General features: G+C 47.4%; 2 protein-coding genes and 1 pseudogene across 2 annotated transcripts in view; 1 reads left to right on the top strand and 2 right to left on the bottom strand.

The window, feature by feature from the left end:
• Window positions 1–25834, top strand: part of BID (BH3 interacting domain death agonist) — a 59021-nt gene that overhangs the window by 29049 nt on the left and 4138 nt on the right. Inside the window, exons 2-6 of the mRNA XM_019627060.1 lie at window positions 12156–12267; window positions 15792–15861; window positions 19198–19411; window positions 22931–23070; window positions 24728–24940. Of these exons, the coding sequence (XP_019482605.1) occupies window positions 12248–12267; window positions 15792–15861; window positions 19198–19411; window positions 22931–23070; window positions 24728–24940 (657 nt within the window). The 5' untranslated portion in view covers window positions 12156–12247. The remainder of the gene's footprint in view (window positions 1–12155; window positions 12268–15791; window positions 15862–19197; window positions 19412–22930; window positions 23071–24727; window positions 24941–25834) is intronic.
• On the bottom strand, window positions 10660–11607 carry LOC109373289 (ribosome biogenesis protein NSA2 homolog pseudogene; annotated as a pseudogene).
• LOC109373304 (bcl-2-like protein 13) overlaps window positions 23753–25834 on the bottom strand; it is a 13793-nt gene continuing 11711 nt past the window's right edge. The window contains exon 2 of the mRNA XM_019627061.1: window positions 23753–23846. The gene's annotated coding sequence lies outside the window, so the exon portion shown is untranslated. The remainder of the gene's footprint in view (window positions 23847–25834) is intronic.

The raw sequence follows: 25834 nt of genomic DNA, 5'->3' as shown, positions 1-25834 counted from the left end.
GCAGCCCAGCTCCAGGTTGAGCTGTTGTTCAGCATCTTAGCTGTGGAGGGCAGTGTCACTGGCCCTCATATGTGGGATCCAAACCGGGGCCCACTGGCGTCCCAAGCCAGTTCTTAACCATCGCGCCACTCGGCCAGCCCATGAAACCCTTTTTATCCTACTTTTATTTAATTTACTGGCTCTTAACAATTAGGTTTAGATTACTGATGAAAATTTCATTATACCAAGTTATTTTTCTTGCTGAAAAATTTTGTAACAGAGATAACATGAACTTACTTTCTTTAAACCCAGGTAAAATAAAAGTTTTATATTTAATTCTGATAACTCTAAAGACACATCTGTTTTAACCAAACCAAACTCAAACCAGCTTTTTTTGTTTGTTTTAACTTTTTATTTATTTTGTATTTTTACTTATTTTTTTAATTGGGGAGTTGGGGGAGGGGAACAGTGTTGGGGAATTGGGGAAAGGGACCAGCCAAGTTGTTGTTCTTCAGTCTTAGTTGTGGAGGGCCCCAGTCGCCATCTGGTTGCCCGTCAGCAGCTTGTGTCCTCTAAGTTCAAGGTGCTGTGTTCAGTCTAAGTTGTGGGTGGGCATAGCCACCATCCCATGTGAGAGTCGAACCAGCAGCCTTGTTAAGAGCGCACGCTTTATTCTCTGAGCCATCTGTGTGGCAGCTCAGCTCAAGGTGCCAAGTTCAGTCTTAGTTGCGGGCAGGTATAGCCCACCATGGAACAGGCAGTCTTGTTGTTAGGAGCACGTGCTCTTGCCAGCTGAGCCATCCTGCCACCTGTTGGCATCTCAGGGGCATCTCAGCTCAGGCACAGCGTCACTGGCCCATGTGGGAAACGAACCAGCGGCCCTGTTAAGCCAACTTTTAACCAACTGAGCCACTCGGCCAGCCCTCAAACCAGCTTTAATATCAAATATTTCCCCAGATCACATAATCCTGGAAAGCATTTGGGTTAGTTTCTATTATATTTTTGAGAATTTTAGTGTAAGCACTTATTTGCTTAAGCCAATTAAATAGACCTCTTTTACAAATTAGCAATTCCATCGGAGGTAGAAAATACCACATAACACACATGAACATACAGACAGATGCAAATGGAAACTTCCTAGCCTCTGTTTTAAAATTACTACCATGAGATGAGTAATAAGTTAAGCCTTTATCCCCTCAGAAGGTTAAGGCTTTTTCTTATTAATATTTGTGGAGAAGACAATGAAATTTGTATTTGTTCTTGGCAAGGAGGCTTGGAGCCACAGAAGCAGTTTGTGCTTTTAAAAACACCCACCTCATCTTCCCTACCCCTTTTTTTGTAGTCTTAGCACTTGGGAGTGGTAAAGGCTTTGGACCTGCTCCTAGAGCTGGGTTTGTGGTTTCACAAAGATTTGTAAGACAATGACAATTGCTCTCAATTCCCAAAGAATTGTGTTGTAACTTAAGTGACATCATAGGTTGATCTATCTGTCCAGCTACATCATCCCTAATTTGCTTCTTGCACTCTGGGTATATAGTTTTATTTTAGCTTAGGGGAGGAGGCCTTAAAACAATTCCTGTTGGGCTCAGAATCTTTCAGTTTTGCCAGATTCCTGATCCAAAAGTTACTTAAAGTTAAATCCTTTCAAATATCTGAGACACAGCAAATCTTTCTGGCAGTACTGAACACATCCATGCACTCAAGAGGGTACAGAGGTTGTTGCCTTCCGGAGTCTCTGCCTCTGATGGCTGAGAGATGTGACGGCCTGCGTGGCCCACGAAGCGGAGAGCCCAGCCCTTAGAACTCAGGCAGTAGCTCTCCCTGGGAGTAGAAGGATCAATAACCAATTGTTCTGGATTGAGAAGGAAGGGACAATGAGACATTTTATTTTCCTCTCTCACTGGGCTCAGGACATAATCCATTTGCAAAACCTTTTGAGGATCCTCCCTGGGTTTAAGGAATTCTCTAATTATGGCTCTTAGATTGGTCTTAGACCAAGAAGTGGAAGGTACTGGAGGACAGTCGCCTGTAGGGGGCACCGTCATTCTCACAGTCCTTGTTTTAGGCACCTCTTATCTCCTGAGTTTTTCATTAGCCTTTGCATCAAATCTTTCAGTGAAGCTATTTAAAGAACTTCTTTTTCAACTTGCATTACTAACGTTAGCCACCATTAGGACTTTATCAACAGGTTTTGTTTTTATAATTCTGGGTAAGAGAATTGTTCCTGGCCAGACATAATACCCATTCCCATAAAACATTCTGTTAAAGTTGGCATAACTTCTTTACGTAAAGCCTGTTTTTCTGAAAAACATTCTGATTTTCATAATCTTATCAATCCTTACATTTTTTTTTTTTTAGCTGAGCCATTCTGCCACCTGTTGGCAGCTCAGCAGCAGCTCAGCTCGGGCCTTGAATCGAACCGGCAATCCTTACATTTTTATATGGTTTTAATCTAATTGTAGCCTGAGTCAGAGCTTCACCAATGGATTTTGGTACCACAGTTTATGAAATTCCCATATCAAGGAGCCCTGGAAATTCCCCTGATCATTTTTCCTATCTTGTGGGTATTTGGGTTCCCAGCAAGCAGTCAAGGCAAGGGACCCTGGTCCTTTTGTCAGTTTTTAACTTGATTAACCAAGCTGATGCTGCCCCCAAGTGATTGTTGGTCAGTTTTCTCATAATCTCTGCCTTCTGGCTTTTAAAATTTTTCCAAAAGGGTAAATAGAGCAGACTTGTTTGGGGCCCTTTAATGTTGGGGGACCAACAGAGGGTTAATTTGGCCTATTCAGCCTTCAGTAGTATATTAAAGCCTTTGTTTTAACTCCATCAATGTTCATTTCATTTTATTTATCTCAGTTTATTTTTTAATAACCATCTAAAGATTTCCATTCTGCTGGGATGAGCCCTATAACTCTCCTTTCTGTTTTCTCTTTGTTTCATCCCTATCGGTTACTTAAAATAGGTGTCCCATTCTGTTTATTTGATTTGGAAGCCGTTGCTTTTCAGTGCACTTTTAAATGATCTACTTGGCGCAGTGCTCATAATGGCCGTTGTAATTTTAGGCTGTAACCCCCTGAGGGCTGCAGCGGTTTGCAGGACCCAAGCCCAGCTGGGGTTTAACCCACATTCCTGGCTGGCCGTGGTTTTTTTGTGTGTGTGTGTTTTTTAATTGGGGAATTGGGGGAAGGGGAACAGACAAGTTGCTGTCCTTTTGTTCTTCAGTCTAGTTGTGGAGGACGTTGCTTCACTGGCCCAAGTTGGCACCATCATTGTGCTCTTCTCGGGAGAAGCACATCAGTCGCCCGTGTCTGGATGGCCGCTCACAGCGGCTGCTGGCCGCTCATGCTGGCTGCTGGCTACTCACGCTGGCTGCTGGCTACACACGGTACCCCATGGCAACCCACTGCAGCAGGGGCTGCAGCCTACGCCGTCGCCGGCGACTCACAGCAGCCCAGCTCCATGTTGAGCTGTTGTTCAGCATCTTAGCTGTAGAGGGCAGTGTCACTGGCCCTCATATGTGGGATCAGAACTGGGGCCCTCTGGCGTCCCAAGCCAGCTCTTAACCATCGCGCCACCTGGCCGGCCCCTGGCTGGCCATGTTTTGCTGCTTCCAACCTGACAGTTAACAAGCTGGGTTCTTAGGATATAAGCTTTTTAGGGTGTATTTTAGTAAATTTTGGCATTCTTATTTATTTCCTTTTCTTTTTAAGTGTAGGGCAGTTTTACTTCCAATGTCCTGATTTTTTTTTAATAATGTCTGCAGATGTCTGAAGGCAAATAGGAAGAGGTCTGAGTGGACTGTGATTTTTGTTCTAAAATCCTTTCCTTGCATCTGATTAAGGGAATCTTAGTGACTCCCCATTTTAACAATGTGAGAGCTCCCTAAAAATTTTTCTTCCTTGCTTTTCAATTTAGAAGTTTTCCCAATTCAAAGGATCCATCATCTGGCCTTGACGAGTAGGATCTTAATAGCAACTCAAACCAAAAAGAACTACAGATACGAGAAGCATCCGCAGAGGAGGGTGCAGAAAGATACAACCCTCATGAGATATAGTTCATTCCCAGACTTAGGAACAGCCATGCTAGAACATGGGAATCATGTGTGTGTCCCCCTTTGGAATGGGGTGTTTGGGTTCCCTCGGCTGGGCCCACAGCCTGCCCCCTGCCTGCTCCACGCATGTGCATCCTCCATCTGGTAGAAAACAAGAACGAGGGCCCATTTCTACCGCCTCTGGAAGGAAAGGAAGCTCCTGTGAGAGCCTGGCCCGGCGAGACAGAGAGCACAGTGCACCCCAACCAGGGCGCCCCGCTGGATGGTGCAGGCCAGAGAGAAAATATTCTCCCTGGTGTAGGCCAAGCCCTGAGGTTATATAACAAGATGAAAGGAGAGACACCCAACAGAGACAGAAAACAATTCACGAAACCCATGAGTACTCATACCAAATAACCAAGAGTGGCTAAGCCCAAGAAGCTAGTTTCACAAATGTTTTCTCCTGCTAATCTAAATTGAGAAGAGGAAAAGAAGACTCTCACCATTCTGCGTCCGCTGAACTCTGCAGGCCGAGATCCAGAGTCTGCTTGGCAAGAGTGCTTACCTCTGCCACTCATGCCTGAGGCTCCAGGATCTTCCACTGCCGCAGCTTCAGGGTGAGCGGAGCCCAGCTGGTGAGGTGTCCTGCTCACAGTGCCAACGGTGGGGGAGGAAGAAACTTCCCCACCCTCACGTTTTTTTTGTCTGGTCTAGTAATCAAATAGACATGAGGCAGACTAACAAGAGAAAATAACCAAATTTAATTGTATACATACGTGTGGGAACCCCACCACGTACATGAGAGGTTCAGAGGCAGAAACGGGAAAATGAGGGATGTGTGACATTTTGAACCAAGAATGAGATGAGGTTCTGGGGCTTCAGAGAAGAGGAAGGTCACTGCAGGATTATAAGAAGAGCAGCTGTTCAGTAATTAGATGTTTGCCCTGCTGTATGCGTGGTCACAAACAGTTATTTCTGGTGATGACTCCTGGGGGCAAGGTCCAAATTTTAATTCCCTGAGGGAGAGGTAAGCGTTTCTCAGGAGCCCTCAGCATCTGGACTGCCCTCAGCTCAAAGTAATCCAGACGCCAGGGGGCTAGTCTTGGGGAGGCCTGTTCTGAACCCCTCACTGTCCTTTTTCTTTCACCAGGATATAATATAATTGAATAAATTGATAATGTAACCAGGGCCTTAGAATGTCATATTTCTGAATGATGCGCATGCAATCAGCTGTTATGACGAGACACTTTCCATGGAACTAAGGTTGACTTTACGAAGCTTACAAAGCCTTCCCAGGAAAACTGGCCTGGCCTCTGGCTATAGGGTCCCAGCCCTACAGGTGGTAAGGGAGGTCATTTCCTGGCAGGCCAGGGAATTTTAGATGTTTGGGGACCAGAATAAGAGGTGAAGGACTGAATATACAAATGGACAATGGCAGGACCGTATGTAAAAACAGAACTTGAACCCACACCTTGCAGCAACCTGCCCAGGAAACCAATCCCCTTATCAATGATAACCAGCCCAGGAAGCCAGCCTGCTATACATCAGACTTAACAGGAAGTCAGACTGGTGTCTTTGATGACAGTCCAGGAAGCTAAAAGTAATTTCTGTTACAGCCGGTCCTAAGTGGCCAGGACGGTTAATAACTAACAGCTTCCCTATTTTTTTGTCCCTGCTTCCAATTTAGGACCACCCAGAGGAAGCCACATATGCACCCTGAGCAATCACAAAGGGTCTCTTCGCTTAGTCACCTACCTCCGGCTCCACCTGTCCACCACCTCCTGTGGGCACACCTGAGTCCCCCTTTCTCCATTACAAAGCTTCCCCGCTCCTTTCCCTGCCTTGGAGTCTCTTCCAAATGCAAGTGTCTGAATTAATAGCTTTTTCCATCTTGTTGGGCTTCCCTTATTTTCACAGAGCAACTCACTCACATTTATAGGAACTGCGAATGGAACCTGGTAGAGTTGCTTGGATTTGGTTTCTTACCCTCAGGATAGCAAATAAGAAATGTGCTTAAAATCCAGTCTGAGATCCCTTATGAAAATTTCCGGCAGAAGTTGATTTTGTGGCCTTGGTAGTTGTTCAGTACTGCATGGCTCTAAATTTGCAAAAGAAACATCAGGAGACCTAGGTGGTAATGAACACTCTTGCTGCATGGATGTAAACTACCCAACCCAGCCAATCTAATGAGACCAGCCCGTTTTGTTTTTTTTTTGTGGCAAAGAATAATCTTTGAGATTATTATCATAGGCAAGAAGACTGTCAGGAAAAATTGTGAAAGACTTTGAAATGGGCCAGAAAATGAAAAAATAACTGGATTTTCTGATTAGAACCCGCTTTTAGGTTTCCTTTGCTTTTTGTCTTTGAGCTATTTTACATCTCTGAGTTGTAGAAAACTGGTACTAATGCAAAAGAGTTGTCTGTAGAAATGCAAATGAATTCTGCCTAGTGGACCTCCTTGTGGATGCTGACAAATTTTGCATCTGTTTGTAAATTCATTTCAGCTTTCACATTGCCTGTGGGTATAGGTCTTTGATTCCTTTGAATGGTTATAACCTCTTACTGTTTCCCCATTAAATATTGAGTTAAATAAAGTCTTTAATATGTGTTCATTAGGGAAAAAAAGAAATCCACCTTCTCCAAACCCATTATTTTCTGAGTACACACTGGACCAAGCCTAAATGAATCAGGAGGCTTCACTAGAGTTAAATGACAAAATTTTAGTCAAGGATTTGCTACTTAGGGAATGCTATCAGGTAACACTCGGAGTGATTCGAAGAAATGAGGAAACTTGAGGGTTCTTGTAGTAAAAAGTACATTCTTGGGAAGGTTCAGTCCTGCAACCTTGGCTTCTTTGTTGGTCCAAGACGGTGATCTTCCAGAGCCAGTGGTCTGGACACGTAAACATTCTTTCCAAAGTTCTTCAGAGGGTTTTTTATGGGAGTGATACATCTTCAGGCATAGATGCATAACTGAGAAGTTGAAAAGTTGACTTCCTCAGGCTAGTTAAAGTAAGAGTGATGATCTGCTTCCTGCTGGCACTGAGGACTAGATCCATAGAAGAATTCAACAGAGGATTGGCAGGAAGACCCTTACTACAATACTTCCAAGGGATCGGTGATGATTATGATGAAAAGAGACTAGTGAAAGCGTTTAAGAGGAAATTTGCTTGCAATGGTTCTGTCATTGAGCGTCTAGAATATGGAGAAGTAATTCAGCTTCTGGGTGACCAGTGCAACATATGCCCGTTCCTCAGAGAGACTGGACTGGGTAACGACCAGATGAAGAAGGTTCATGGGTTTTAAGTGCTTTTGGTTCACTGAAACTTAAGTGAGGATTTCCTTGCAGTGAGTAGAATTTCCCTTCTATCCCTTGTCACAAGATTAAAAGCCTTACCTTGTTTAAAGTAACCATTTGGGGTCTGTTTTTAACTTGGACTAACTCTTTCATGCAATAAACTGAAAAGAGCCATGCTGTCTAGTCTTTTAAGTAGAGGCTGAGCAGTAGATGCCTGGCATTGACCCTCCTGAAACAAAGCAATAACGTGATGGTGTTTCAGCCAAGCCCAGAGTCCCAATATCACAGACAGCCATGTCTGGCCAGAAGCTTCTCTTCTCTTACTCTGCCGAGTTCCCTGCCCTAAGAGAAGTCACCACCCACCTGAACAGCAAAGGCAGCTGTACCACTGGAGGGAGTCTTCAGTGGTCCAAGATCCCTTGTTACCTCCACCCTGACCAGGTAGGCGGAGCTTAGAGCAGCCTGCTTCCTGTAGTGAGGTGGTAGGACAGCTGGCTTACCACCAAGGTCTTTTTGCCCCCAAATGTCTTAACTAATTGATGTCCAAAGACCACAGTGTGAGGCCAGCAGTTTATCAGTTAAACATTTGACAAGGGAACAAATTTCAAACTGATATGTCAGTCATGTAGCCAGCTTACATAGCAAGGTGTACAGCTTACTATCAGTAGCTGCCCAGGGCCATGTAAGGTAACAGACTGTTTTTGGTTTGTTTTCTTTTCCCTTCAGCTTTAATGTTAGGTAATATATTTAAACTCTTAAATAAAACTTGTTTTCAAAAGCAAACAAAAATCTGTTCCTCATGTTTCAGCCCATTCTGATTTAAGTAATTTTGTTAGCATGTCTGTGGTGATTCTGTTTTGTTTCTTCACTCTCTCCTCAACACCAAGGCCCAGAAAGGTGAACTAACCCTTTCCTGCCCGTCTTTTCCAGGTGGCACTTCTCTTCTGGATGCCCAGTCTGGGTCAGCTTCCATGCTCTACTCTATATATTTTTATTTTTGTCTTTATATATGTATATATAAGCAGCTATGTCTTAATAGGCATATAGGTAAATATAAATAGGTATAAATATTATACATAGCTTTTCCTGGCACCTGGCACATAATAGGCACTATAAATATTTGATGGCTGCATTAATGACTGAGTTCTTATAACAGGACACCCTTTTTTTTTTAAGATTGTTTTTTTTTGGGGGGGGGAGAATTGGGGAAGGGGAACAGCCAAGTTGTTACCCTTCAATCTTAGTTGTGGAGGGCACAGCTAGCTCAGCTCCAAGTCCGGTCGCCATCTGGCTGCCCATCATCAGCTCGCGGCTGCTCGGCTCAAGGTGCCGTGTTCAATCTTAGTTGCAAGTGGGTGTAGCCCATCATCCCATGCGGGAGTCAAACCGGCAACCTTGTTAAGAGCGCACGCTCTAACCACTGAGCCATCCGTCCCCTCGTCGGCAGCTCAGGGCCACTCAGCTCAAGGTGCTGTGTTCAATCTTAGCTGTGGGTGGGCATAGCCCACCATCCCATGCGGGAGTCAAACCAACAACCTTGTTGTTAGGAGCACGTGCTCTCACCAGCTGAGACATCCTGCCACCTGTTGGCAGCTCAGCTCGGGCGCAGCTCACTGGCCCATGTGGGAATCGAACCAGCAACCCTGTTGCTCAGAGCTCGCGCTCTTAACCAACTGAGCCACTTGGCCTGCCCCCACACTTTTTCAAATAGTGTTTATATTTATAATTGTATTTTTTTGGTTAATAAGCTTCCTTGAAGAAGGGACCTGCGGGTCACTTCTGTCACTATTCCCTGGCTGCAAGTCAGTGTCTGCGTGATGAACAAGCTCCCAATGCTGTCGACTGATGAGTGCCCCACTCAGAATCACATTGCGGTAAAGTGGTGGGCGGGGATGGTGGGGGCTCCTGCTGCAGTGTGTGGTGCCTTCCTGCAGTGGTGAGAGACTTTGAGGTCTGTATGGTGCTGGTCAGGTGGGAGACAGCTGCCCTCCTCAGCTTTATCCTCCCAAACCTGTGTCCTCCCCATGGGGCCTGTGTGTGCTTGCTCCTGCCTCAGACTGACCATGTGGGACAGGGCTGGGCTGGACTGGTCTCATGAACTTTTCAGCACTTCAGGGACATTTGGTGTCCAGGGTGTGAGTGAGGCTCAGGGATTACAGTCTGAGCAGACACGTGAGCCCCCATGCCTGGCAGGCAGCCTGGGCAGCCCTGCAGGCGCCGCGGCATTCCCTGCTCTCACTGTGTCCCCACAGGTCCCAGCCTCAGCTCTAGAAATGGACGGAGATGCTGTCCTCCAGGACCTTGTGGGGATCAGAGAGCAGGCCAGCAAAGCAGACCTGGCACAGACGTCAGTAGCTGGTGGTAGTTATGAGTGATGACCTTTGTTATCTCTGCATCCCAGAACCCACCCTTGGCTGGGAAAAGGGTAGAGTAGGGGCTCGGAGAACTAACCCATAAAGAGTCTGGGTCTCAGGCTGTGTCACCGCAGGCAAGTCCCCTAGAGCTGGCGGAATCCTGGCTATGAAATGTGCCTGGTGAAAAGGGCCTGGTCGCAGGGAAGGCAGTGGATCACTGTCCCCATTCTGGCCAACCCAGCCACTGCCCAGGCTGAGTGAGTTCTTGCTGGCAACTTGGGTTAGGAGTTAGAGTTTGAGGTAAAGCCATGGTGATGCGGAGCCCCTGAGGTTTCCAGTGGGTGATTCACCCCTGTTCTCAGCTGACAGAGACTCATTGAGTTTCTTCTTAAGTAATAAAGGAGTAAATCCAGAGGCAAATGGATGCAGGTAGGTGCTGCAGGATGGCAGGGGTATGTTCACTTATATTATCTCATTTGATTCTGGGTTTAATAGGAAAATGCCTCACCTAGGTATTGCTGTTCTTTACAAGAGTGAATAGTTCTCTCTCTCTTTTTTTTTGTTTTTATTTTTTTGTGTTTTTTTTTGTTTGTTTTAAAGATTTTATTGGGGAATTAGGGAAGGGAAACAGTGTTGGGGAATTGGGGAAGGGGAATAGCCAAGTTGTTGTCCTTCAGACTTAGTTGTGGAGGGTGCAGCTAGCTCAGCTCCAAGTACAGTCGCTCTCCGGCCGCCTGTCCGCAGCTCAGGGCAGCTCAGCTCAAGGTGCCATGTTCAGTCTTAGTTGTGAGTGGGCATAGCCCACCATCCCATGTGGGAATCGAACCTGCGACCCTGTTGCTCAGAGCTCGCGCTCTTAACCAACTGAGCCACTTGGCCGGCCCCAAGTGAATAGTTCTCTTGATGACCACTGATGTGTAAGCTGTTTGGTAGTACTCAGAAACATCACAGTAAGGTGGTTTTCCCTGCTGGTGCATAGTCTTCAATAATTATAAGGAGTTACTTGTAGGAGCCTGCTGTCAAACCAGTGAGACTGCGTTTATTGCATCCATCATTTTCAGGACTGTTGGTAACCTAGGCACATTTCCCCAAATAACCTTGCTTCCTTGTGTCATGAGGCCCCACTCACTCACATTCACCTCAGTGAGCATCTCTTTGGTAATAATGCCCAGAGCTGTACACCCCGGTACTGACAGGCAGAAGGTGGCTCTCAGTTACCATGTGTTACATGGGCCTGCTGGAAACGGAAGCCCATCGGCCTGATGAATCTTTCATATTTAGGGGGTTTTCAAGTAAAGACAACTCCAGCAACGCAGACTTCAGTTACCATCCTCATCGTCTTTCTCTTTCCTGTTCTAATAACTTCTCATATCTCTGTTTCTTCCCTGGGCACGCACTTTGGCAGAGGGACTTTGCATTTTCCCCACTTTCTCTTTTCATTTTTGTTTAGTTGTATTGGAAAGAAGCTTGGATCTGTCCCTCTTCTGCCCAATAGATAGATATGCAGGTACTGCTCCTTGTGGAGTCTTTTCAACATTCTTTTGTTTGGTGTTTCTCTTTTCATGCATCCTGATAGTCTTTTTCATGTGTGTTTTCTCAGCATGGTGCTGTTTGTGGTAAAGCTTAGCTTTGAGACCAGTCATCATTTTTGCCATCTTTGAGCATTCATGAGCCTCTTGACTTTCCACCTTCTTTCTTTCTCTTTGTCTTATGGTAATCCAAACGATATCCACAGCACTTACAGTGTGACTCAATACTGTATTCATTTTGTGGCATGGTTACTGCCACCGAGTCCCTGGTCGCAATCCCCTGGGCGTAAAGAAACTCTCAACTTTTGGGTCTCAGAAACTCGTGAGCCGACTCCACACGACTTGCAACAGGAAAGGCTGGCTCCACAGTCCTATTTTTAAAGGTGAAAAAAATTGAAAGTGGGGCCAGCCGAGTGGCGCATTGGTTAAGAGCTGGCTTGGGATGCCAGAGTGCCCCGGTTCAGATCCCACATATGAGGGCCAGGGACACTGCCCTCCACAGCTAAGATGATGAAAAACAGCTCAACCTGGAGCTGGGTTGCTATGAGTCGCCATCGAAGGCGAAGGCTGCAACCCCTGCTGCAGTGGGTTGCCATGGGCTAGCGTGTGTAGCCAGCAGCCGCAGTGAGCAGCTGTCCAGAAACTGGCGACTGATCTGCCTCACTCGGGAAGAGTGCAATGATGGTGCCAACTTGGGCCAGTGAAGCAACGTCCTCCACAACTAAACTGAAGAACAAAAAGACAGCAACTTGTCTGTTCCCCTTCCCCCAATTCCCAGCGCTGTTCCCATCCCCCAATTCCCCAATTGAAAAAAAAAAAAAAACCAAACCCTCCTTCAAAAAAAAAAATTTGAAAGTGTAAATGTCCAATAGTAGAAGGTTAATCATATTTTGGTGTATACATACAGTAGAACAGGGTTTTCAACCTCAGCACATTGACACTTGTTCTGGATGATTCTGTTGTCAGGAGCTGGCCTATGCGCATGTGATGTGGGGCAGCATGACTGGCCGCCACCCACTGGGTGCCAGGAGCACTTTCCCCAGTTGTGACAACCAAAAATGTCTTCAGACATTTGCAGGTATTCCTTGAGGGTCAAAATCACCCCTGATTGAGAACAAACCCACTGCAAAGGAATACTAATGAGCATTAAAACTTTTTTTGAAGCTCGCCATTCCTGCAATGGCTGCTTCCTGGGAGATGCTGTCACGTGGAACTTCTTAGCCTCATCATTCAGAGCTTCAGAAAGGGAGTGTTTTAAGTCAGAATAGAATTATATACCTATCGTTTCTTTGAAACTTTCAGCACTCAAGATCCAGCCATCTCAAGGTCCCCACATCATGACCTCAGTTTCAACACAACTGTTCTTAGTCCTCATTCCACTACTTTTGGTGCTGCCTGCTGTTGAAGCAGTAGAAGCCGGAAATGCAGTTGCTCTCTTACTAGGTGTGGTTCTCAGCATTACTGGCACTTGTGCTTGTTTGGAGGTATATGCACGAAAGAGAAATGGACGGATGTGACTTCGAAGGGCCTCTTGAATCAGTTGTGCTGTCTAGGTTAAAAACTGAGCTTTGGTGTCTGAAAGTTCCAAAGAAACAGTAAATAGGGTAATTTTACATACTTAGTTGTTTTCCTATAAATGGGAATAAATTGATATATGTTAAATGGAATAAAAATGCTTTTTTCACAACAAATGCACTGAAAAGTGCAGTCTATAATTTGTATTTGTTAGTTAGAGGGTCAAAGAAGGATGGCTGAAGTTTGCATAAATGATATTTCATGGTCTCGGAATTCTCAAAGTAAATGAAATGGGAAGAAGGAAACTCTTGCCCAGAATCCTAGGAAGTCGCCACTGTTGAGTTGTAATCACTGCCTCCTGCATTGGTAAGGAGTCTTTGCTCCACATTTTTATTAGATTTTTGTTTTGTTATCTCCCAAGTTAATATTGTACTTAGATATCAAATACAGTCAGTCAAAACTTAAAACTTTTATTTTTTGGGGTGGAAAAAGGTTAGATAAATGTATTCAGTGTATCTAACATTGAAATGGAGAAAATATTTTATGTAAAAATAATACTTTATATTGATATTGAAATGGAAAAGAGATTTAATGTTAAAAAAAAAGCCTTTATATTAACTAACACCCCCATGGTGAGAAATACTATACTAAATATTAACCCAGGTGTTTTATATATATATTTTTTTTTAATTATTATTTTTTTTAAGTACCTGTTGAAGCAGGAAAATGATCCCAATATAGGTGAATGTAGAATATGAAAGTCTGCCTGAGGATGTGGGTGTGTGTATCAGAGTCTGGAAGGAAATCAAACCAATTGTTTGTGTGAATTACCTCTTGAATACCATCTCCCCCCACAGAGTTTTCTGAAGGTCTTTCTTGAGAGAAATGTGGTGGGGGCAGAGGCCTAGCTTCTGCCCATTGTCCCTTTACCTTGGCAGTGACTACAGGCATGGTTGGCTTCTATGGCCTTTTTCCTAGGGGCGTGTTCTGTTTTGCTCTTTGTCCTGATGCTGCTAATGGCTCTAGCCTTGGGGCCAGCCAGTGCCCTGTTGCTTCCTTCTCTGTCCACATGCCCCTGAGTCCTTTGAGCTTGGCCCCTTCCCCTCCCAGACACTTAGACACACCCAGCCATGGGCAGGGGCTCAGCCAACCTCCAGTGGGAGGGCTGGGGCACAGCCTCAAGCCTTGCGTGACCCCCAAGGCTTGTGTGAACACCCAGACAGGTGGCAGTGCTGAGAGCAGACCGTGTCCCAAGCACATGTGCACTAAGCACACGTGCACTGCAGACAGGAGACAGACTTTTCACCAGCACGGGCTTTGTTCCAGCCACCTCTTCACACACATAGGAGCCTGGCTCCTCCTTCTTGGAGACAGTTGGTTGTCCATCCTTCTGTTCGGTTTTTACCTCCTATGTAAGTAGGAGCCATAGGAAATTGCCACATTTGACTGTGTTTGCCGTATACAATAACCATTTCATTTGGTTTGACCTAACACTGTGTAAACATACACATGCACTGGAAAATACATTTTAAAATAGGATTATTGTGTCGTTCTCCAGAAAGTTCTGTTCAGTGTATTTGGACATCTCTGTACGATGCACATACAAGCTTTTCTTTCTTTCTCATGGTTATGTATGTTCCATTTTATGGACATAGTCTTTTTTTTTTTTTTTTTTTTTTTTTAGCTGAGCCATCCTGCTACCTATTGGCAGCTTAGCGGCTACTCAGCTCGGGCTGGCCTTGAACCACTGTTGCTCAGAGCTCAAACTCTTGAGCGAGCTCTTAACCAACTGAGCCATTCGGCCGGCCCTGGACATAGTCTTTTTAACTCAATCCCCATTGGCTTTTTTTTTTAAAGATTTTATTGGGGAATTGGGGGAGGGAAACAGTGTTGGGGAGTTGGGGAAGGGGAATAGACAAGTTGCTGTCCATTTGTTCTTTATTCTAGTTGTGGAGGACATCGCTTCACTGGCCCGTGTTGGTATTATCATTGCGCTCTTCCCGGCTGAGGCAGATCAGTTGCTGGCCACTGGACGGCCGCTCACGGTAGCTCACAGCAGCCACTGCAGCCTATGCCGTCGCTGGCGACTCACAGCAACCCAGCTCCAGGTCGAGCTGTTGTTCACCATCTTAGCTGTAGAGGGCAAAGTGTCACTGGCCTAATGTGGGATCCGAAGCGGCGGCCCTGCTGCTCAGAGCTCTTGCTCCCAAGCCAACTTTTAACCAATGCGCCACATGGCTGGCCCACTCCTCATTAACTTTTGTTTGGTCCGTTGTTTATGATGAGTTATTTCGTTGGAATAGGTGCCATAGGGAAGCTTTAATGTTTTATGTAATTTCACATATACGCTCTTCCTCTTTTGTTATAAACATTTTATAGGCGCCCTTTCCACATGAATGATTTATCTTACCTGCCCATTGGTGGCCTATGGAGAGAGCTGGCCTGCCCCCCCATACCTTCTCTCCTTATGTGCTAAGCCAGCATCACTGCCGTTCACTTCCTTCTCGGCATGGTGTGTGGAAGAGATGAGAGCATGAAGCTCAGACCTGCTGCTCACTGATGGGTGGGCTGGTGCTTTTGTTGCTGGAAGGAAGGAGGAGTGGTGACAGTGGCCCAATTAGTGATCATAGTGATAATAAAACAGATTTCCTGAAAACTTGAGATATACTTTATTAGCTAAAGTTATTCCTGTAGGAAATTCACTAATATAATAAGTATTTACTTTAAAAGTACTCATAAGCCAGACTGCCCTCCGTGCTTGATCAGTGGGGTCTTAGGATCTTGAGCTCGGGTTGGAGCATGGACCCTGAGGTTGGAGGACGGGCCCTGGGGCGCTCGTTAGCACCTTGGCAAGTCTACTGAGGAGAGCTGCAGAGTCCCCTCAGTGTGCTGCTGCCAGTGCCATGCCAAGGACAAAGTGTCCACCTAGGGTGAGCTGGTTGGGCTGGCGAGGGGGCCCGCTGTGGGGCTGGAGCACCTGGGAGCCAGGGCCCAGAACAGTGTCCTTGATTGCTTCCTGAGGGTCCCAGAGGGGGTGTCCCTGCAGGGACCAGTGCCTACCCTGTGTGTCTGTGTGTCCTCTTGCAGGCTGCTGCCGTGGACACCTGTGAGCCAGAAGCCAGTCAAGCTGCCAGCTGTCTGTGCCATGGATCCCCAGGTCAGATGCTTCTGGAGGAGGGCTGCGGGAAGTGAGGGCAGCTGAGGCCAGCTGGTTCTTCTGCATGCAGTCAGTTTGGGACCTGGTCCACCCCTGTGATAGTGCTGCAGGAGGGGCCTCACATTCCCAACTGACTGGGACACAGTAAACACTGACGAGAAAGCCCCTCTTATCTCCGTGTCCTCACGGTCTCTCTTCCTCTCTTCCCTCCTCTGCTCTCCAGCTCTCCTCCTACCCTTCCTACCTGGCTGCAAGGAAGCTTTCTGATTTGAGACCATTTAAAAGCTGTAGAGTTTTGGGGAGAGTACACATAGGCCACCCCTCTGCCACAGGTTGGTACCTGAACTGTGCCTTGTCTGTACTTACCTTTGAAAAAGCTTGAAAGAGAAAATCACAGCATATCCAATCAAAAGCTCTTGACTCATCTGCTTACCAAAAGTCTTCCTCTTTCCCTCCTCTGCCAAGCTCTGTAATGTCTTTGAGACCCCCAGCTAGGGCGCTAGGGCTCTTCCGTGTTGTTCCCTGTCCACACTGAGAGCATCAGCCTTCTGCTGTCCCCAGCAGCCCCCGTTGGAGGGGTCTGCAAAAGGGAAGGGCTTGGCGATTAGTGAAGTCAGTCGCCCAGTTTCTGAGTCCTGAGCCTATAACAGCACCTAATGCCCAGAAGGTTGTCAGTATGTACTGCTGAATATCCTTCTAAGGGATGGGAACCACTTGGTAGCGGGAGGGCCAGAGAAGGCACAGGCTTAGCCAAGACATGAGTTGCTGGAACAGAAGAGATTTCGGGTGCTCCCTGTGTTGCAAAAGGCCTGTTCAAAGATCAGACACTCTTTTGTTCGGTGTCCTTTAAACTAGCCCATTGTTGTCCCTTCCATCTTAGGACTCTCTTAGGTATTCTTGGGCTGCCTGTCTGGAGTTAGAAACCCCCCCATATCAGGACCGTTAACTCTCTCCTGCATTGGCCTGTTTCTCCTGACATCCCTGCAGTGTAGGAAGGTGCATGTAATTACTCCCAATTATTCCCACTGTTCTTTTTGTTTTCTTTCAAGGTGCAAAACTTGGGACACAAGTTGTCCATCGTCCCACAGGCTCAGGATTTGCAGTGAAACCCTGAGCAACTTCTGCTGACATGCTGGGGTTTGGCTTCCCCCAACTGTCAGAATTTTATTCCAGTTGTAGATTTTTCTTTTTTCCTTGATTTTTTCCTCAGTTTTAAACAATTGTGGTAAAATATACATAGCAGGAAATTTACCATTTTAACCATTTTTAAGTGTATAGTTCAGTAAATGAAGCACATTTACACTGCTGTGCCACCAGCACCACCACCCATCTCCAGAACTTTCTCATCTTCCTGAACGGAACCTCTGTCCCCATAAACACTGACTCCCCATTCCCCCTCCCTACTCCACCCCTGGCACCCCACTCTACTTTCTCTCTATGAATTTGATTCTTCTGGGGACCTCAAAGAAATGGAGTCACACAGTATCTGCCCTTTGGGGTCTGGTTTATTTCATTTCCATAATGTCTTGAGTTTGGGTTTGTTTGGTTTTTTTACTATTTGTATGGTACTGTTCATCCACATTGTAGCATTCTTCTTTGACTTTTTTGATATTTAGAAAAACAAAATAAGTGAGATTGATTTTGTTGGTCTTTTTCTTACTGCTTATTTGGTGTTTTTTCACCAGGATGATTCCAATTTATCGAACACATTAGACAGCTTTCCATCTTTTTCTCTGTACTGGCACTGATTTTATCGCATGAGAAGTATTTTTGTCTCTAGATCACTTTTGTAATATTTCCAGCAAGACTTCCTAAATCTTGATCATTTCTCTTAACGCGCTTTTCCCCTGTGACCTAAAAGGATAAACAACTTATCAAGTTTTTCATCTTCTGAGACACCCATGTTAACTTATGTCACTAGAAAGATCAGAAAGGTCCTAGTTCCACACTCGGTGTGTTACAGCCGCTTCTTGTGCTTGGATTTAGACTGTCAGTCTTCTGAGCCTACTACCCATGTCCTGGCAGAGTCCAGCCTCTTCATCAAAATGGACTCTGCCCATACTGATTTCCAGCTGACTGGTACTGAACATTTGACTCCCTGGGTTATCCACTCCTGGCGTTTGGACCTGTTCTTCTCTGACAGAGAACGTCCTCTTTTTTCCCTCCTTGCCAGCTCTGTTCTTTTAATTATATGTGGAAAGGGCAGATATCACCAGACTTGTATCTGATAACCTGATCTGGCATGGTTGGTGACAGCAGCCGCTCTGCATGACAACGTGGAACACCTGTTCACCACCCTCTATAGCAGAAGGCACCCCTCAGGAAGAGACTGCCTGTGGTTGTTTTCTAGGCTGTTGCAGCAGAATACCATAATCTGAGTGTTTCTCCTCAGTGTTCTGGAGGCCAGAAGCCTGAAAGTGAGGTGTCAGCAACCTCGGTTCCTTGTAGGGGTTCTGAGGGAGAATCCCGTGCCTCTGTCCCAGCTTCTGGTGGCTGCCGACAGTGCTTGGTGTCCCTTGGCTGGTAGACACATCACTCCCGTTTCAGCGCTTCTTGATGTGGCATTGCCCTCTGGGTCAGGGCCTGCCCTAACCCGGCATGACCTAATCCTAACTTCATTACATCTGCAGCGATCCTGTTTCCAAACAAGGTCACATTCAGAGATACTTGGGGTTAGCCCTTGAACATGTCTTTTTGGGGAATACAGTTCACCCCACAACACTGCCCTGCCCTCCTTTTCCTCTGCTAACCAGGACCTCTCCACGAGGTGGAAGTGAAGCATGTCCCTGAGTTTCTAAGCTGTCTCATGCCACTTGGCCTCACTGTCATGATTTGACAATGCAGCTCTTATATAAGATTTTTCCTTTTTCTAGGAGTAATTTTAGAGAAGTAAAGGCTGAATAACAATATTTAAGCACCTTATTTTATGCATTTTACTTATTTAAAGCAATTTGCCCCTAAAAACAGTCCTCTAAAAGTTTTCTTATTTTTCTAACGAAGAATATTAAGGACTTAGAAGACAGAAATAAATCTTGCCTGCACCTTCATCTTCTCCTGACCTCGTACCACCCAGTTTGTCTGCTTTGCGTTTATCTGGGCAGATGTCAGTATCCCTGGCTTTCCAGATTATTCCCTCTTTCATCCAGGGTCTTTGATTGTTTGAGCACACCTGGCTGCTGATGCTACAAGTACTTATCTTGGTTTGCCAAGAACACTGGCACAAGTGCAGTCAGCACACCAGAAATGTTGTCCCTGTGCCCACAGATGAAGGCTGGTTTGAGCTGCCACTGATCCCCGCTTCCCTCACGTCTCCCCAACCCCCCCGCTTCTCTCTAGGTCAGCAATGGTTCAGGACTCCAGGATGAGCACATCACAGACCTGCTTGTGTTTGGCTTTCTCCAAAACTGCTCCATCTGTAATTTCCACAAAGAGCTGAAGGTGCTGGGCCATGACCTGCCTGTGCCAACATACCTGCGGGAAGGCCCCGACGACGAACTGCAGACAGATGGCAATCTTTATAGCCACTTTGTCCTGGAAGGCAGGAGGACAGGTACGCATCTGGCCCCGCCTGCTCTGCCTTGCTGACACCAGTGACGTTCTAGGTTCCCTAAGTGCTAGAGTCTCAGTCTCCACCTGTGTCATCCCAGTTCACCGTATACGTTTGTGTCACATGGTTGTGTGGCCTGGACTTGGTTACGCCAGCAGACCAGGCCTAGCTGAGTTTCCAGGTGGTTGAAACCCACTGAGTTACTTTAAAATGATTCTTTGTATCTGTATGCACTTTACACTTTTATTCTTACATATAGTATGCTTGTGATCATCCACATGACAACTAGGGCATTGAAGTATTCTGAACCTCATTTCCAGATGAGGAAACTGATGCCCAGAGAAAGGTAAATGACGAGCCCCACATCAAACAGCCTCTGGGCATGGCCAAGGGGGTACTCAGGCCAGGCCTTGTTCCTTGAACTGGGCCCAGTTGTCGTCCCACCAGCGGCGCTGGTCGGGTGCCTCAGTCTGCTGACTACCCTCCCTCACCCTCATCCCTGTGCTGTCCTCCAGCCTTGGCTTTCACTCCCCTTAGCCACGTGCTGCCTCCACTGATGGAGGCTGTCAGACCTGACATCTGAGGGAGCAAGGCTGGGGCATGCTGAGGTTCAGCCACTCCCAGATTAGGGGCTGGACAGTGACTCTCAGTCATGTGCACACTGGGGTTCCATGAGCTTGTTCAGAGTGCACGGGCCTGGGCCCACTCCAGTTGCTGGACCACCATGTTCTAGGTAGGGGCTCTGATGTAAGCACGTCCTGCTGAGATCACTGCTCTAAGCCTAAGGTGACCCTGAGGACTGGACCCAGGCCTCCTTACCTTGGAGCAGGACTGAGATCCTGTCACCCTGAAACCTCCTGGCATAGGAGGTTGCCCTGCCCTCTGGTGGCCATGGGGAAGACCAACAGCTGATCCAGCCTTGGGATCACTGGCTCTGTGGATTGGGGTAGGGCAGGAGTTCCCCGCTAGCTAGCCCGGGGTTGCCAAAGACACACTGTGCCTTAGAATCCAGTGAGTGTGTCTTCTGGCCAGCCCTAAGCTGGAGAAGAGCAGGCCCCCTTGGGGATTGTTGGGAAGGATCGGGGGGCAGGAATGGCTTTGCTGTCAGCAGCTGCTGCAAGAGGCCCTATAGAGCCTGAGGCTGTCGCCGGGCTGTCCTTTGCTCATCTACACCGTCCCTTCCCTTAGACTGCAGAGCCGGTCTGGACTCAGTGGCATTTGCAGAAATGGTTGTGGGGCTGTACACTTAAACTCATCCTCTGGTAGAAAGCTGGTATGTAGATCGAATACCTGACAAGATTTGGAAGCAAAGGGCCAAATAGAGGCTCTGTCCGCCAGTCTCATCGGTGAATTCGTTTGCTCAGCTGGATGCAGATGAATCAGTTGCTGAAACAGGTGAAAAAGCATAGGAAATTAGTGAGCAGAGAGTTTCCTGTGGGAGTTAAGGAGAAGGTGGGTACTGTTCTCTCTGGGCAGCCAGGAGAAACTTCGTGGCTATGATGGAACTGAGCTGCCATGAAGGTGGGTACAGTTCGGTCTAGAGATTGGGAAGGGGACTGGCAGCAGCTTGGCCCAGCTGTGGAGATGCAAAGGCCAGGGCCTGTGGGAGGTCCTGAGTTTGGCTGGAACACTTGAAGGGATAGTGGACGTCCAGGGTGATTTGAGGCTAGGTGGTGACTTGCCACTTAAGCAGAGCTGAGCACACGGAGGTTTCTGAATAGGAAATCATGTCATATCAATACTACGTGTGTCGTGGTCAACGCCACAGGGCTTAGAGTGTGAGGAGGCACACACTTCAGGTCCTGCAGGCACACTCACCCCGTTTTGTGTCTCCTGACTGCACCTAAGTGCCCTATTTGCCAAAGTGGGTTCAGGAGAGGGGACTGGAGGCCATGAGTGGGGTGAGAAGACACTCAGTACCCAGATGCGAAATGAGGAGAGCCCACACCAGTGGTGGCAGTGGGAACAGGAAGGAGAGACGGCTGTGTCTGCACTGACGTAGACCTGCCAATTGATGGAGGAGGGGGGCAGTGGTGACAGTAAAGATAGGGTGAGGATGAGATTTCTGTCCTGGGGAAGTAAGAAGCCAGAGGGAAGTTGCGAGCACAGAAAAAATATGAGTTTTAATGGGAGAAATAACAACAGTTGGCATTTATTGAATACTTACTAGTAGCTAGGTTCAGAGTTCATTCATTTACTCACTTATTAATTCATGCAATCATTTATTGAGCACCTACTGTGTGCCTTGCATTGTTTTTGGCACTGCGTATTTGGCAGTAAACAAAACATTTAAAAATCAGAGCCCTTACGAAGTTTATGCTCTGGTGAGGGAGTAGACAACACAGACAGGTAAAATACATGATATAGTAGTGAGTACTGAGGAAGGAACGGCGGGGGGGCGCATGTGGCAGTGAGAGTCAGTCTTAGCGTGGCATTGGAGAAGACCCAAAGTAAGTTAGAGAAGGAGCCTACACTCGGGAGGCCAGTGGAGCTGGAAGAGGGATTAAGGGAAAGTGGAAAGAGCTGCCATCAGAGAGGCTGGGCAGATTGTACAGAGCTGTCTAGGTCAGAGTGGAGAAGGGGTTTTGCTGAGGGAGATGGGACTAGGGAAAGCATTGATCCCCACAGCTGCCCTTCGGCGAGATCTTGTAGCCGGGCAGTGGCAGAGGGGGGGCTCTGACTTGGCCTGACTGTGGAGCCTCTGTCTTTTTAAAGATTTTTTATTGGGGAATTGGGGGAAGGGGAACATAGAAGTTGCTGTCGTTTTGTTCTTCAGTCTAGTTGTGGAGGACGTTGCTTCACTGGCCCAAGTTGGCACCATCATTGTGCTCTTCCCGGGCGAGGCAGATCAGTCGCCGGCTTCTGGACGGCCGCTCACGCTGGCTGCTGGCCGCTCACGCTGGCTGCTGGCTACACACGGTAGCCCATGGCAACCCACTGCAGCAGGGGCTGCAGCCTACACCGTCACCGGCAACACACGGCAGCCCAGCTCCAGGTTGAGCTGTTGTTCGGCATCTTAGCTGTGGAGGGCAGTGTCACTGGCCCTCATATGTGGGATCCGAACCGGGGCCCTCTGGCGTCCCAAGCCAGCTCTTAACCAACGCACCACTCGGCCGGCCCTGGAGCCTCTGTCTTAACAACTGCGTATGCTGACTATCTGTTAGAGGATGGGATACAGAGTGGCAGCTGTAAGGCTGCCGTAGTCATGGGAGCCCCAGCATGCTGACCCTTCGTGGGTAGAAGTTGATCTGTATTCAGGGAGAAGCCTGCTTCTCCAGCTATTGTTCGCTCACTCGGGCCCTTCCCTGTCCCCTGCACTGTACCCCTGGTCCCCTGAGCGTCAGGTCTGCGGTCTTCACACTGTAGCCGTGGCAGAGGGAGCACATGTTCACTGGGCTAGTGGTGTGCTGCGGGCAGGAGCTGGCCTTGCTCCAAAGAGAATCACTTCCTTTTCCAGGGTGGGGTGGGGTGGACAGCCCATTGTCTGATCTGCTTTGTCTGCTGCCCCTGCCTCAATATCAGATTCTGAGAGCCAAGAGGAAATCATCCAGAACATCGCCAGGCAGCTCGCCCAGATAGGGGACACGATGGAGTGCAGAATCCCCCCAACACTGGTGAACCGCCTGGCAGAGCAGTTCATGAATGGGGACCTGTCAGAGGAAGTAAGTGAGCAAACCCCTAGTGTCCTTTCTAGGTGAGCTGGAAAGGGTGGGTGCTTTCTCCATTGTCGTTTGAACCAACGAGGTCTGTCCTCTGTCTCCTCAGACAGACCAGTGTCCATTGAGGTGACTCAATTCGTGACTGTCCACAGAAGAACTGGAAATAGAAATTATAGCATAGTTAGCTGTCTCTCAGAAGAATTAAGTTACTTGGCATTTAGGAAACCTGAACCTTAATTCAGTTAAGAGTTTGGGGATAAAAGCCTCCAAAAAATGACTCTTCTAGAAATAACTAGTTTTAGGGAGCTGAATAAAAATAGCAATAGAGAACTTTTTTTTTTTTTAAGATTTTATTGGGGAATTAGGGGAGGGGAGCAGTGCTGGGGAATCGGGGAAGGGGAACAGACAAGTTGCTGTCCTTTTGTTCTTCAGCCTAGTTGTGGAGGATGTTGCTTCCTGGCCCATGTTGGTATTATCATTGCGCTCTTCCTGGGTGAGGCAGTCGCTCGCTGGCCATTGGATGGCCGCTCATGGCAGCTCACGAAAGCGCATGCCTGCTGCCGGCCAGCCCCACTGCAGCCTATGCCGTTGCCAGTGAATCGCGGCAGCCCAGCTCCAGGTCGAGCTGTTGTTCACCATCTTAGCTGTAGAGGGCGCAGCATCACTGGCCCTCATGTGGGATCCAAAATGGGGCCCTGCTGCTCAGAGTTGGTGTCCCAAGTCAACTCTTAACCAGTGTGCCACTTGGCCGGCCCAGCAGTAGAGAACTTGTAAGTCGCCTGGGTGTGACAAGAAAAGTGAGACTTTAGCCTACTGCTCTTGACTTCATGGTAATAAACCACACACAGATGTGTACAGCGCTGCTCCCATTTGCGGAGCGCTGCGGGGGATACAAAGATAGGTCTCAGGCACTGTATCTTTCCTGAGGAAACTTAGTGGGAGAGAAAAATACCCCAAGGTCCTCAAATGTATGCCTACCCAAGTACAAGAAAACGTTCCATTCTTTTGACCACCAGCTAAAAATGTACTACCTAGAAATGTATTCATCCTCCAGGGTTCAGCCAGGTCAAGTCTCCTGCCCCTAGGAAGGTTGTCCCCTGTCTGTGGTCTCTCCCCATCTGCTGTTCTCCAGAAGCCCTCTTAGAATATATAAGCTCGTAGTAGTGCTCTGCCTTGGGCCCTCTCCACAATGTTCACTTATTTTGCATGAAAATCATGAGCCTAAGGTCCTTTCAAGCCTATGGCTGGAGGTGGGAATGTTGTCTCCCCGCACTAGCTAGGTCTGCACCAGTAACTAGTCCTGAGACACTTGGGGTACTTAGCTAATTCTCAGGTGAAGTGCCTCAGAGGCAGGAAGTGACTTGACTTCTTCATTTCCATCAGTGTGGAATGTGCACACACGAGGTTCAGGGACCATGTGTTTGGTTAATGCGTCTCCCACTCGAGGGAGGGATGGATCTCAGTCCTCCCTTTCATCGCCTCTCAAAACAAAATTACTTCTCGTTTTCTCCCCCAAATGCCTTAACTATTTAATGAATACTTCCCTCTGAAATGAGAGTGTGCTTCATGCATTCTGTGGGAGGGCTGTTCTTCTTTTGACAGGGAAGGACGTTAGAGGACAGGGCCCCCTGTGAGCCTATTTCCCCCTCTACCTGCACAGGACAGAAGGAGGTGCCTGGCCACTGCACTGGACCAGCTCATGCAGACGTTCCCTAAAGACATGGAGAAGGAGAAGGCCATGCTGATGTTGACCCTGCTCTTGGCCAAAAAGGTGGCCGATCACATGCCGTCCTTGCTCCAGGATGTCTTTCGCACGACAGTGAATTTTATTAACCAGAACCTGCTCACCTACGTGAGGAACTTGTTCAGAAACGTAAGAACCAGCCATCAGCTCCTTGCCAGTTACCTAAGTCCTCTGCGTCTCTGCCCGCTCCCCACCCTGATCACCTCCGAAGTCTGGGGAGCCAGCAGAGCCTCTGCCACGGGCCCCTTTCATGCCTTCCCTCTGCTTCTGTCGCCCAAACCAGGAAGGCGCCTGCAGATCTTCCTGCGCTGGTGGAAAGGCTTGCTTTTGCTTTCATGAGCAAGTTATGTGGTAGGAGGTGGTGGTGAACACCTGATGTTCTTTGGAGCTTTATCAGCTTTATTTTTAAGACGTGCGGGGAAAGGCTGTCTTCATACTTTCGGCAGAATCATGATAGCGTGGTCTAGACCCGTAGGGAGAGCATGAAAGAAAGTGGCTGAGGGATTTAAGTGGAGAGGGAGCCTCTCCAGTCTGCTCTCAACTTCACCTTTACAAAAACGAGTCTAATTAAATTCTTTTTAAAAATGCTTACCAAGGATGATGGGGAGACCAAACAGGGAGATCAGAAAAGGGGGGAGGGAACTAGCTAAAACCTGCCCCAGAAAATGTCTGTCCCAATAAACAGGATATGAGAAGTCAGTTCTTCACGATGCTGCCAAGGCCAGGCAGCTTCAGTTTCATAGACCTGAGGGTTCAGGAGATGTATCTTCTGTACATTTGAAAATATTATTGAATATTTGGGATTTTATGTGTCACAAGCATTACCCGGGCATTTGGCCCTCTTACTATTTACTGATAAGCCTTGAAAGCATTCTCCACCTGCCATGGTCCTCAGTTAGACAGATGTACAACAGGAGAACGAACATACCGTATTTGCCGGCGTATAAGACGACTGGGCGTATAAGACGACCCCCTAACATTTCCACTCAAAATACAGAGTTTGTTATATACTCGCCGTATAAG

The sequence above is a fragment of the Hipposideros armiger genome, unplaced genomic scaffold, assembly GCF_001890085.2.
Source record: "Hipposideros armiger isolate ML-2016 unplaced genomic scaffold, ASM189008v1 scaffold_703, whole genome shotgun sequence".
NCBI lineage: Eukaryota > Metazoa > Chordata > Mammalia > Chiroptera > Hipposideridae > Hipposideros > Hipposideros armiger.
This window is presented reverse-complemented; position numbering and strand designations above follow the sequence as displayed.